General features: G+C 39.5%; 2 protein-coding genes across 9 annotated transcripts in view; one reads left to right on the top strand and one right to left on the bottom strand.

The window, feature by feature from the left end:
• The window catches only part of FUCA2 (alpha-L-fucosidase 2), a 13,977-nt gene extending 1,094 nt beyond the window's left edge, over positions 1-12,883 (top strand). Inside the window, exons 2-8 of the mRNA XM_026084305.1 lie at positions 1-145; positions 2,867-3,054; positions 5,007-5,346; positions 5,981-6,191; positions 8,131-8,321; positions 9,534-9,642; positions 11,176-12,883. Coding sequence (XP_025940090.1) covers positions 1-145; positions 2,867-3,054; positions 5,007-5,346; positions 5,981-6,191; positions 8,131-8,321; positions 9,534-9,642; positions 11,176-11,316 — 1,325 coding nt within the window. The 3' untranslated portion in view covers positions 11,317-12,883. The remainder of the gene's footprint in view (positions 146-2,866; positions 3,055-5,006; positions 5,347-5,980; positions 6,192-8,130; positions 8,322-9,533; positions 9,643-11,175) is intronic.
• Positions 12,333-13,499, bottom strand: part of PEX3 (peroxisomal biogenesis factor 3) — a 23,746-nt gene continuing 22,579 nt past the window's right edge. For 7 of the 8 annotated variants that reach the window (XR_003256401.1, XM_026084280.1, XM_026084281.1 and 4 more), the window contains one exon: positions 12,333-13,209. Coding sequence is in view for 6 of the 8 variants with exons in the window: in XM_026084280.1 (XP_025940065.1) it covers positions 13,126-13,209 (84 nt within the window). In the remaining 2 variants the exon portion in view is untranslated. The remainder of the gene's footprint in view (positions 13,210-13,499) is intronic. The other variant, XM_026084285.1, reaches the window with a different exon arrangement.

Genomic DNA, 13,499 nt, shown 5'->3' with positions numbered 1-13,499 from the left:
TGGCGGGCGGCGGGCCGCGCTACGAGCCCATCTGGCGGTCGCTGGACGCCCGGCCGCTGCCCGCCTGGTTTGACGAGGCGAAGCTGGGCGTCTTCATCCACTGGGGCGTGTTCTCGGTGCCCAGCTTCGGCAGCGAGTGGTTCTGGTGAGCGGCCCCGGCCCCCGGCGGCGCGCAGCGCGGGGGCGCGCACGGGAACGGGGGTCCCGCGGCCGCCGGCGAGCCGCGCCACGGGTTTTAGGCTCTTCTTGGAAAGCAGCTCCTCGGACAGACAGGTTTTGGGTCGGTTTTGCCCCTTCCCCCCCCCCCCCCCCCCAGTAATGGGTAGGTCTGAAGACCCTGCGGAGGGGGCCTCTGGAGCGGGGCCGTGTGTGAGATGGGCCTTCACCTGCCTCAGGTGAACTAAAACCTCTGAATGTGTTGACTAATGCTGCAGAGGGACTGGGGAGCAGAAAGATTTGCTGCGATGCTCATACAAGAGGTGACTGAGCAGCAGAGGGAGGCCTGACTTGGTCAGACAGACTGGGGAGCTCCCTTTTCCCCTGAAAAGACCCTAAAGCTCTGATCCTGCAAATAACTTTAATTCAGAAGCTGGATAAAACCTTTAGTTTGTGTGAGTGTTCAGTGGCTCAGGTCTTCTGGCCGTAGCCATTTGTGTTGCCATCTCCTTTGTGTGCTCTGCTACGTGCTTCCTGCGTGACTTTGAGTAAGTCACGTCATCTTTATAATGTGAAGGTGACAACAGATCTCTTGCAGAGCTTAATGCAATGTCCAAAGGTTAATGCAGTGTCCATAAAACAGACCAACATCACTATAAGCAAACCACTGTTTTCTGTAGACAGAATTCGACCTACTCTTTTCGAAGTTTCATTTAAGGGTTTCAGCAGTTTTTTAGCATGGGTTACATTTACTAATTAGTGACTTTCTGGAGGGGAAAAGAGTTAGTTTTGGGTTCAGGCCTTATTCGGAGTACTGTGCTCTGATACTTGTACGCAGATTCAGGCTCACACATTCATTCTTTTGCTGTTCTTCTAAGAAGACCCCAGAACACTTTAATGTAGTTGATGAAGTTGTTTGATACATCCCTGTTGTCTCCCATCTTCTGGCATGTATAGGAGTGGAGCTGCTTCAGGGACCTCTGATAGCGCTTGTAGTTGGTAACGTTGGTCTGTTGTTGACAGCTTCAGATGGAAGGTCATAAATTCTAGCAATCACCCAGCCTGTTTTCCTTTCCTCAGAGTTACCCAACCTTGGTCAATATGTTTCTGAAACTTAACACTTCTATTCCAACAGTTTTTAACATTGTTAGCAAGCAGTATGACAAAAAAAAGAAGCAAGAGAAGGATGTTATCTGTTTTTTTCATGCAATTGCATACTTTCAGATGAGAGTCTTTTTTTCAGGTTCTTTCATGGAGGAAGACTGTCTCACCCCCCCACACACTTTTTTTTTTTTTTTWAATTTTTATTTTCTAAACCCACTGGCTGCCAGAGTCTGTGCTCGTTTATGCTGAGGTGCCTTTGAGAAGGTTTCAGCAATATCCATATGGTAACTCCTAGTGTTACAGAAATGAAGTTAGAATCCAACTCAGGAAGAAAGATATGAACGCATTTGAGACATTCAGGTTCTGTACTGCTTTATTCCTTCACTTTGAATTTGTACTCATTTATGCCTAAATTTGCTGACAGGATTTTGCTGCTTGGCTTCATCTGTAGAAAGGTAAATCCTTTCAGACCCTTTTCCCATAAATACTAGCAGTCACAATGTGTATTGCTGTTAGAAGGTTTCCAGCAGTAAGGCTGTTTATGCATTAAGGACTGTTGCATGCTCCTCTTGGAATGCCTCCTTCATTACAGTGAAGGAATGGAGCAGGCTGAAAATAAATAATGCTCTATCAGTGATTTATGATCTCTGCCCATGGTGAGGGTGAGAGACCATTCTTAATGGAGCAGAGGTCAAAACTTTGCTGTGGATTGGGGCAGTTGGGATAGTGACATTACTGGATCAGGTGTTGATATGATGGAAAAACAGGACAGAAATTTCCTGCCTTGCAGAGGTGGGCTGCAAAAAGAGGTCATTGTCTTGCTTCTCTTCTAGTTCCTAAGTCTGCATGCACTGGCCCTCTGGATTGAGGGAGAGGTATGTCTTCGTGTTAGAACCTGTTTGTAACGAGAGGGGGTCTTGCGGAAGCACGTTGTTGCTGGAGGACATGCCTTCTAGTCAGGCTTTTTTGGTTCACAGCCTCGCATGTGCTATGGCTATGGCACTCTGCAGTCAGGCCTCTCTTCCCCTCTGGGACTACGAGCGTGAGCTCACGTATCAGGTTAATCAGCTGCATTTGGCATGGCGGACTCTGGACTAGGAGAGAGATAAAGCTGCTGGCTTGCATGTTTGTGGGCTGCAGATGTTGCAGTGTGGGGAGCGGAGCAGGGGTGTCTGGTTGATGTGTGAGACTGAAGAATAATAAGTCGTATTAGTCCAGAAAAAGCACATTCCTACTGACAGCTGAGCTGCTTACATGAACTGCATATCTGTGCTCTCTAGTAAATTTTCCAGATCTGCGTACTGAATAAGACTGCCATTTTTTCCATTCCTAAAGTACGTCTGCTTTGTGCCATAGCTCCAGATAAAATCTCAGGACCTTTCAAAAGTGGAGTGCTTGAAAAAAGTAGAGTATGGGGAGAGAGGGCCAAGAGAAGGAAATCTTCGATAATTAAAACTGTTACTTTCTGAAGTGATTTTATTCTATTTCCAGTGTCATGTAATAGCATGTGCCTCAGTGTGAATGCAAATAGGAGCTGATGATTTCAAATCACTTTTCTTTGTTTTCATAATATGTCAGCAGCTATATTTTTACTGTATATTTTTAGGTGGTACTGGCAGAAGGAAAAGAGGGAGCCCTACGTGAAATTTATGGAAGCAAATTATCCACCTGGGTTTAGTTATGAAGATTTTGGACCCTTGTTTACAGCAGAATTCTTTGATCCCAACCAATGGGCGGATATTCTGAAGGCTTCAGGTGCAAAATATGTTGTCTTAACTTCGAAACATCATGAAGGTAAATGTGAATGTTAGTAATTGCTGCATTTCTGTCAGCTGAAGTAAAGCCCAGGCGACTTTCCTGCTTGCTAACAGAGAGGCAGAGAAAGACAGGCAGACTGATTTACCTGCCCCAACCCAGCTAAAGAGGAAAAGACCCATCCAAGAAGTATACATTCATTTTCCTGAGCCTTACATGATAGCTATAGTCATAAAGCTTTCACAGAAGGAGGAATTGGTTGTGCCATTGTTCTCTTGCCTGAAGCAGTGGGTGCTGCTGAGCTTCCTGCAGTAGCTATAGTTCATTTCCAACTGTTGTGTAATTTATTGCCTAAGGGACCAGCAAAAGTAAACTCTGTGCTGTTTTATGTATAGAACACTGCTGTGTACAGGCAGTTAACTAGTTCTGCAGATTTCTCCAAGAAATTTAGAGTATGTTCCAGGAGTTCACTTCAGAGTTAGAAACACACACAGGGTGTAGCTCTTCCTGATGCTGTAGAAGCTAAAATCTGAACCGGGTCTCTAAGATGACGGGTGTCACACTTGCACCGAAAGAAATAAAGCAGAATGTTACAGCTTTACAGCTGGGGATGAAAACACAGATATGAGTGATTTGCCTAAGGTTATGCAAGAAGTTTATTATGAAGAAAATCATTTTGTGGATTGCCTGAGCCATTGTCCCATTATTTATTCTCAACTCTCAGCTCACACCTCCCATGCTTTTTTTTTCTGCTTTTGGTAACTCCTGTTAAGATACTATAAGGTGGTGTAGCTAGCTGACTGGTAGACTTGACTGAACTTTCAAATTTGCATGCCTTTTCTATGAAGGTGTAGGAGAACTTCACAGACACCATTGATTTTTGACACCATAATTGTAAGATGCTCTGCAGACAAAAGTAAGGAAAAAGCATGGTTAGAAAGAAACATGSTAGCAAAGAAAAGCATAAAATATGAAGAAACAATATGACAGCACATCTAGTGAACATTGCTTGTGTTTGGGGAGATGTGGTATGGGACAGGCAACTAGTAACTTGTGAATTTTAATGCCAGTTCTGATGCACAAAATTCTGATCCTAGTGATGCCTGTGGCTTAATTCCCACTGACTTCAAAAGAACCAAGATTGATTTAGTCTGTCCAGTAGCCTTGGGCATGAATTTTTAACTTGTTTGTCTAGTAGATGCAATTACATGTATTTATTTCACAAAGATATTGTAAGATTTATTAGGCAATGCTTGTAAAGCAGTCTGAAGGTGGGAGCTCCTCTGGTGGTGAAACTTAAAGGGCTTAGGCTGGATTGCTGAATGTCTGAAAAGTTAAATTCCTCCTGATACTTAATGTTGATATTTTAAAAGCTATTCCAGGAGTTTTTGCACTCTGCTTATATACATCTACTGACTGGTTGACTGAGCTGTTATAAATGTCAAGATAAATGAAAAGTGAACATTTGCATAAGATGTAGACAGAAGGGAGGAGAATAGTCTTTGAATGTAAATGAGAGCTAGTGCATTCTGCAACTGAAAGAGCATTTTGTCTTCCTATTGTTGATTGCATGTTGAGAGTTTATATTTGAAACAGTCTCTGGAAATCCAGATGTCTCCAAAGTTGCTATATTTTTGGTTAATTTAATTGGGACATCTGAATGGAGCGAACAACTAAGGAGGAAGGAATAATTATCCTAATTTAGCACAGACCTGGAAGTTGCATGTTTTTAAACACATTTATAAATGCATGTGTGTGGAGGAAAAAAAATACATATACATCATCATAAACACATCTGGCATTGAATTCTGATTGTAGGACTACTGACAGTGGATAGACGGAGATTATAGAAATACTTTACACCATGATAACCATATTATTACATATATTATTTTCATCTCACACACACACACAGTTGCAAGCTGTGGAAGAGGAACTATAACTTCCCCTCTTCTGCTTCCCTTTCTTACCATTTAATTTTCTCTTTTCAGGCTTTACTTTGTGGGGATCCAAATATTCTTGGAACTGGAATGCTATTGATGTGGGACCAAAACGAGACCTTGTGGATGAACTAGCAACATCTATTAGAAACAGGACTGATTTGCATTTTGGTTTATATCACTCCCTATTTGAATGGTTCAATCCTCTCTTTCTTGAGGATGCCACCAATGTATTCAAGACAAGAAAGTTTCCAACCAGTAAATCATTACCAGAACTCTATGAAATTGTTACCAAGTACCAACCAGAAATAATTTGGTCTGATGGGAATGGAAATGCACCAGATACTTACTGGAACAGCACTGGTTTCTTAGCTTGGCTGTATAATGACAGGTATATAATGATGCTATCTTAAGCTCCTAACCTGAAACTCTGCTCCATTTCTAGTTGGTCTCATTTTCTGTATATTTTGTGGAATCTATTGCCTCTACTCATGGGGACTTAACTATATCTTAGTTTTTCTGGAATATAAAGTGTCAAGAATGCAGGTCTTCCCTGGAAGAATCAAAGCTTGCTTTAAAAAAAACAAACAACCCCCCCTCCCCTTTATTTTTTTTTTAATCACATCTGCAGTTCATCAGTTAAGATGATATCAGTTATTCTACCTAACTATATTCTTCCATAAGTATTGTGTACTGCACGGGCAAACAGGATAGCAGAATAACCTAAGAATATGGGTATATTGTTGTCATCATGGACTGGACATCTGACAGTGGATGTGCAGTGCAGCCTGCTTTCTTGCAGATCTCATGGGAAAGTTTTCAGTATATTTCCCTAAGAAATGCTGATCTGAGCCTTTTACTAGAAAAGGATGAGAATAGGATCCCTGAAATTGCACTCAATTGAATTGTAATAAATTAGTAGTGCAGAAGTCACCCTAAATATTTTCTGGGGGGTGAGGAAGGGGATTCCACTGGTTTTGACTGCAGTTCTTAAAATAAAAATCATAAAATATTTCTATTTTCAGTCCAGTTCGAGATACAGTTGTGACAAATGACCGCTGGGGAGTTGGTAGCATCTGTAAACATGGAGGCTTCTACACTTGTAGTGACCGGTATAACCCTGGACACCTTCTGCCTCACAAATGGGAGAACTGTATGACTATTGACAAGCAGTCGTGGGGCTACAGGAGGGATGCAAAGCTTGATGATTACCTCACAATTGAGGACTTGGTCAAGGTACAGTAGGACAAATGGGTCTCATACAACTTCTGCTTCTCCCTTCTGATTATTATATGGTATCATATTTCAATCATATTTTTAATAAAAAATACTGTTTTAATTAAATAATGAATCCATGAAATCATGAATCATTTTGTTCATTTGCAGCCTAACATTGGTAGGATGGAATATCCATGTTATTCTTATTAATTTTATAGGAATGACTATGAGAAAAGTTACCTAATAAAAATAAAGTCAGTTTCTTAGAAACTACTTCCTCTGAGTAACTGGCCAAAGACTGAGAGTTCACTGATCTAGAAAGTCTCTCTTACTAGTTTCTGGTAACTTCACTTATAAGTTGATGAGAAGCAAACAGTTGCGATTTCACAGCTCCTATTTAGGAACTGCTGATTGAAGGCTACATCTTTTCCCATTCTAGCTAGAAACAGTTTATACCTCTTAATAGTCTTTTACCTTGCAAAGAGAAACTTCTTTTTTTTTTTTTTTAATGCATTTGTATTGCAGACATACAAGTAAACACTAGCAGATACAGGATATCCTGTATTAAGATATTCAATGTGTTAGTCTAAGGTGTTGAAAAAGAAAAGGTTTGAAACTTAAGAAAACTGGATAAAAAGAAGACTTATCTTTCAGAGAAAATGCATTTAATTGTGAAATGCAGCTAGTAAGGGGATGACTGTTTACTACCATTACTTAACCTAAATCTGTTCCCTGCAAGAGAAAATTTCAAATTGAAGTAAGCTCTTTTCAGAAGCGGAATACTAATTCATTCAGTAGCTTGTCCCCAGCTGTCTGCTCCTCAGACTCATACATCTCAGTCCTTGATCTCTGGAGGGCAGTGTGGATGTGAACACAAATGTTGATGGACTATAAAAGGATCAGCAACCTGTTTGCAGGTTACTAAGTTCACAACCTGGCATTGGTGCAGCCTCTTGAAGCCAGAACCTGTGATCATCAAGGGTTGAGATTAAAAGATTTATTAGTAAAATTGTTTACCTATTTTTCTGTAAGTTGCTCCTTGGATTAATAGATTCAGGGAAAGCTCTATTCCAGGATGAATGAGCCTTTGCATCTAGATTACATGGAGTAATTTTTTTACTGTTATGTCCACTGACATGAAGACATATTCATTTTTCCATCCTCTTTTGGCATTTTTATAGCAGGAAATATTCATTTTATAGTAGGAATTTTCATTTGAATCTCCATCTGTACATTGCATCTGTTACAGAAATAGTCAGTTATATGCTACATGCATTTTACAGGCCCTGAAGTCTATGACTACTATTAATATATGAATACTCGTTCTGTTGTTGGTTCTATTTGCAAAAGGTAGAATACTTGGGAGATATAAATAGTACCTTCAGAGACGAGATGTTTTCTTTTATAAATAAAACATTGAGTGCTTCATTTTCTTCTAAATATTTTGTGAAAACTGGATACTAAATATCCAAAGCTTCCTACTGTTTTACAGTTGTCGCCATAAAATAGGGAGAGCATTAAATAGAGGAAGAAGTTGCTTCAGCTTCAATAAAAATGATGAAGTGGCATCTATGGGCCCTATTCTCGTATAGCGAAATAATCCCATTTTATTAGTAAAACTCTCATGAAATTCCTGCAGAAGTAAAAAGTGTTAAAAAAAGTTGTAGAATCTTAATCAAATGTAGATTCAGTCAGAACTATTGGCCTGAGACTGTATTTGGGCTCTTTTCTGTCATTAAAAATTGACAACAGAGCTTCCTCGTATGGGAGCTTAGATTTTGCATTGACTATTGGGATGGCCCCCCCAAGCCTAAACACACAGCAGTAACATAGCCAGTTCAGTCCATTATTCTGAAGTAATGTACCAGGCTTTAGTAAGTACTTCAAAGTGTATGTTTGCTTGTTTGTTTGTTTTGACCATATGTTCTGTGTGTGTGTGTGTTTAAAAACATTTCAGCAACTTGTAGAAACAGTATCTTGTGGGGGTAATCTCTTGATGAATATTGGGCCCACTCATGATGGTCGCATTGCTGTTATATTTGAAGAACGCCTGAGGCAGATGGGTACCTGGCTGAAAGTCAGTGGAGAAGCCATCTATGGAACTAAACCATGGAGAGCGCAGAATGACACTGTCACACCGGAAGTGTGGTAAGGCTACTGAATCAAAATGGAGTCAATATAATGCAGCAGAAGCTTATATGAAATTCTTCATGGCTTACAGCTTACTCTGTATACTGGAGAGAAAAGTATGCTTTTGTCAGTTTAGCTGTGCACATAAAGATGTGTATAAAGATATAAGTAGACAGTGGGTGTCAGAGAAGATAGTTTGGGATGATGCTGAGGCTGAAGGGAAGATTGCATGTGTTTCCTTAATGATCTTGTGTTTCTTAATGTAGCTGACAACAGAAACTGTTTAAAAAAAAAAAAGTATAGAACTGCTATGAAGTGTTTATCTAAACAGTAGAAATACTTGTTGTCACTGTTGAAAGAGAAACAGAGGAGAGAAAGAGACTAGAAATCTGTCTAGCATACTCCACGTTTCTTTGTGAGGTAAAAAGGCATGGGAAAATGATAGCAATTGCTTGGTCACTAAATCAGCCAGTCTCTGAACTCCACTCTGCCTCTGTGCCTCACAGCTGCTGTAACACCTAATGATCTGTAAGGGTTTTGGTCTGACTCTCTTCTCTGCTTCACTGGGCTTTCTTTTACTCTTGCTCCCAGTAAGATCTGGCTATCTAGCTGTAGCCTTGAAATGCTAAAACATTGACTCTTTAGTAAAATAATTTCTGAGAACAATAAAAAAAATTGCAATTAAAATGAAGGAAGCCAGGAGAAATGTTTCACATATGTACCACAAGATTACCAAGGACAGACTGTGGATAATGTCTGCTGAAACTCAATTTTTAAAAATTAACTGTGCAGGATGAAAGTTTTATTGTTGCACAAACTCCTATTAAATTTTTCTGTGGAGTCACTATATGCTTGAGTATGGATGCGAATTACCATATTTCCTGACTATAACCTGCAATTATCAGAGTCCCTCTGCCCCACAACCTCCTTCCGACATGACTGAGCAGCAGTGAGTATTATATACTTGCTAAAGATAAAACAGAGGATCTTTAACTTCAGTTCTTTAATAGTCTCTACTGCCTCTAGTTTGTTGGAACACATTTGCAGGGAATAGTAGTTTATTAAAGTGTATGGAGTATCTGAAATGAAGGATATGCATGTGAAAATGTAATTAATGCCAACTTTTCAAATCTATTTTTCCTATCTTGATATATATGACTTTGATATATACCACTCTGGAAGACTTACAGGGAAAACTGACATGCATTTCTGTTCTCCATTTCCAACCAGGTACACATTCAGTCCTAAGGGCGGCAAAGTCTATGCCATTTTCTTTAACTGGCCAATCTCTGGAACTCTGGCACTTGGTGAACCACAGGCTAAGGTTGGAGAAACAGAGGTATAGACTCTTCTCCCCCTGCTCCTTTAAAACAGAGAGGTTTTTAACACATAATGCAAGAAACGAACATATTCTCAAGGCATGTGGAAAACACCTCAAGTATTTATCATGTTCCATCAGTGTTTGTTTTAGGCTTCTGGTATTTGGGGGAATGCATAACTCTTAGAACAGAGAATATTAGAAGAGACCCAGCAAAATGTTAGTTTTCATTCCAGGACCTTCCTTGTCATAGTCTTCCCAGTGGGATGTTTCTTCTCTAACAAATAAAGCTGGACCTAGTTATTGCTGGGATATGTTTTAGCTTGCAAACTGAGGATCAGAAAAAGAGGCCAAGTAGCAGGAAAAAAACTGTGCCAACCCTCCTGTTCCCAGTATAGATTCTAAGCCAGGATTTTTCTATAGATGTGTCTATTCTCATGACTTTGCATGGTTATATTGTAAGTGTTGCAATGGTGCAATAGTTTCAATCAGGGCCTTGCACAAAGGGAGAGCACACAGTTGTATTTTAAAGGACTTTAGTTGCCCAGGGATACAAAATAGCAAGTCACTGTGACCCTACCTATCTGTCTTAAAGCCATGCTGAGAGGTTGAGGACATTGAAACTGCACCTACATTTGCAATTAGTGTGACCCAATAGGAGCAGATTTATAGGGCAGAAAGGTTAGTGCTCAGGACTTGATATCCACGCTACATGCACTAGGGGCTGGGGGGGGAGGGTTCACTTTGGATTAGCTTTATTCTGGTCCCATGCACTGGATGCTCAGTAGTAGCTGAAGTGCATTGTGTGTTCCTGAACTGTGTCTTCTGGTTTAGCTTCTTCTGAAAAGAGTTGAAACAGCTCTGTGATGAGGATGAAAGCATTGCAAGTGAAGACAATCAGTTGTTTCAAAAGCATACTCCAAACATGATCTAAAACACAAATGTAGATTCATCTTGAATTTTGGAGAGGCATCTAGATTGTCTGTGCAGAAGAATAATGTTTCTGTGTGACAAAGACTGGTCTTCTTCAACTATTGCCTTAAGCTGCTCTGCTGTTTTCAGCATTTCACACCAGCTGGCATAAGCATCTCCCCACAGAACATATTTGTGAGGTGGTTGTGGGGGTTGTTTAGGTCAGCTTTATTCAGAGACAACTGTCTGCACTCTGTAAGAAACTGATGCTAATTCAAAACTAAATTCTACAATGGGAAACTGGCATTTAAGACATAGGTGATATGAAGCTCAACATTCTGGTGCCTAATCCCAAAATCACATGCAAAATATGTTCAAAAGTGTTTATATACCTTTTATGGACCTAAATACTTCTCAAATTTAGACATAACACTACTAGCTTTATTACTTACATGTCCACTTTGCAAGTATTTTTGCAAAGTCCTACAACCTTTAATCAATCTTACCATTTGGCTGATGAGTGGTATTTAAGGATAATCTGAGAGTAAAGTAGCCATGGAGGAACATTGCTTTTGTCAAATATGCAATTGTATGTACTTTGAAAAGGCTTTATTTTGATTATAGTTTTGGTTTCTATTTCAGGTGAGGCTGACTGGCCACAAGGAACTGCTGAAATGGGTTGCCCTGGGAGAAAAGGGAATGCTGATAGCTCTACCTCAATTAAGTCTTAAGCAGTTGCCGTGTCAGTGGGGCTGGGCTTTGCAACTGACCAACATAAACTGAGCCACCTACTCCGGTGGTGGCAAATTGTTCCCCCCACTGTCCCCCTGCAGACTCTCATCACTGGTTTCTACCTCTTGCTTGCTTCCCTGAGAAACATCAATCATTTCCCTTCTTTCTAAATGAAAGATGAACTAATATTAAAGGATTGAATGGAGAGTCTCATGGAATCTAGTACTAGACAACTGAATCACTGTGCAATTTGTTTCAGCACCTACCTTGACCTCTCCGCTCTTCTTTTGAATGAGTTTCTTGCCAAATTATGTGAAGAAAAGAGGTGCTGCATTTTTAAAGCCATGAGAAAGAAGAAACCTAACTCAAGCGCATGTTAAAGCAAACATAGCTGTCAGTGATACAACTTCTTTAAAGCAAGAAATAACTTCCAGAAAAATGTACATTAAAGAACAACTGACAGTTTTGGAGAATAAGCTTTCCTGTTGCTTGCTAAAAACTGGCAGTTGGTAGTTTCAGATGAGGAGGGTAATGTACTTGCATGGAGAGTTCTGTAAAGGTTAGGAGTTCACCACAAAAATGTGGAGGCAATGCATACTTACATCTTAATTTCTCATCATGAGAATCATTAATTTTTAAGCTCCCACCTTTGAATAATTCTGTCCATTACTGGGATTAAGTACAAAATTTATAATCAGAACTGTGAGGGTGGGGTTTTTAGCTGTTCTTTGTATCATTTTATAAGGTTTTATGCAGTTACTGGGGTGCCTTCTGTGGACTATAAAAATAAGTGTTGTCTTCAGCAACTGATTATTTCTTTTTAAAAAAAACCTTAGTCACTAGGGATCTTCAACTTTGGCAGAAAGACAGCATTTAAGCAGAGGGTGGATTACATCCAACTAGAAAAATTCCCAAACTCATCATGTATCAGGATTAGAAATGATAGAGCTGCAATGTGAGGTGTGCAAAGAGGGGAAGGAGTAGGATAACAAAAACCGTAAGTTATTTCAACATAGAGATCAAAGGTTCTTTTTCTTAAGTAATACAAATAAATGCAAAACTATTACTCTACAAGTTACATTTATTCTCCTTTCAACTGTGTCAAAGCTTTAAGTGATGGGCCAGTGAGGTATTGCCTATTCTGCTATTAAAGTTATTACACTCAAACTTTACATTAAAATATTTTATTACAATACAGACAACTGGGCTCAAAATTAATACAAATTAAGATAAAATATTTACAAGTTGTGTACAGCAGTTGCTGTTTGAACAGCATAAACAAGAGAACTTCTAAAAATCCACATTCTTTAAGTATTAAGCAATAGGGATACCACCCCCCAGCATGTTGGTGAGGAATGTGCATCAGCTGGCAAAGACTTTCTGAACATTATCCAAAGAGTCTCTCATTCTTCAGAAAGTCAAGGAAGAGGAGTTTTCCTTTATAAAAAGAAAAGCTTTGGGGAAGAAGAGTGTGCTCTGTGCTATTCTTAGCTCATTGTTAATTTTTTTTCCAAAACTTACCATATCCCAGGCAATTTTTTTTTAAACAACTGTTGTAATACTGTCATGAGATGCCTTTTGGATGAAATAAAAATAATCATAAATAAGGAAGAGTTTAGCCACTTTTTTAATATAAAAGTCTCTACATACAGGAATTCTTTTGGTGAGAGTATTTTAAAGGGGTGTTTTAAGCAGAATTCTATTAGATAGAACAAATATGGGTCACTCCCAACTTTTTCAGTATGTATGTTCCCTCTGCTAGTCTACCACTCCTACACCATTATAAAATTAACCCAAATCTCATCAGTAGTCACAAGGGATATATTATAAATACATGATCTATTCCTATTAATGTGCAGTTCATTTCTCTAGTTGCTGAGGGGTACTAAAAGCTTCATACACATTCGCAGCAAAGTCTTTCACTTGTTCCATCATCAACAGGTCCTGGAAGAAATTGAAAGAAGAATTTGCTTAAGCAACACACCCACCACTTTCCTGTTTTTGCTGCAGTACTTAATTGCATTCATCATGAGAAAAGCACCTGGCACTCCCACGGAGATTTAACTCAAATTTCTTGTATTAGAAATGCTTATGAGCAGAACTGCAAATAGAATCAAGTTGAGAGACTTTTCTGTGTTTCTATACAGTTTAGTAAAGGGAAGAGATTCTAGGGGAAGAAAAGCAGCATCTTTTTGGAGGGTGAAAATCTACAAAAAGTTTAAGTTGTACCAGTT

This window comes from Apteryx rowi, unplaced genomic scaffold (genome assembly GCF_003343035.1).
Source record: "Apteryx rowi isolate R43461 unplaced genomic scaffold, aptRow1 scaffold_633, whole genome shotgun sequence".
Classification (NCBI taxonomy): Eukaryota; Metazoa; Chordata; class Aves; order Apterygiformes; family Apterygidae; genus Apteryx; species Apteryx rowi.
The sequence above is the reverse complement of the archived record's forward strand: the minus strand, read 5'-3'. Positions and strand labels throughout refer to the sequence as shown.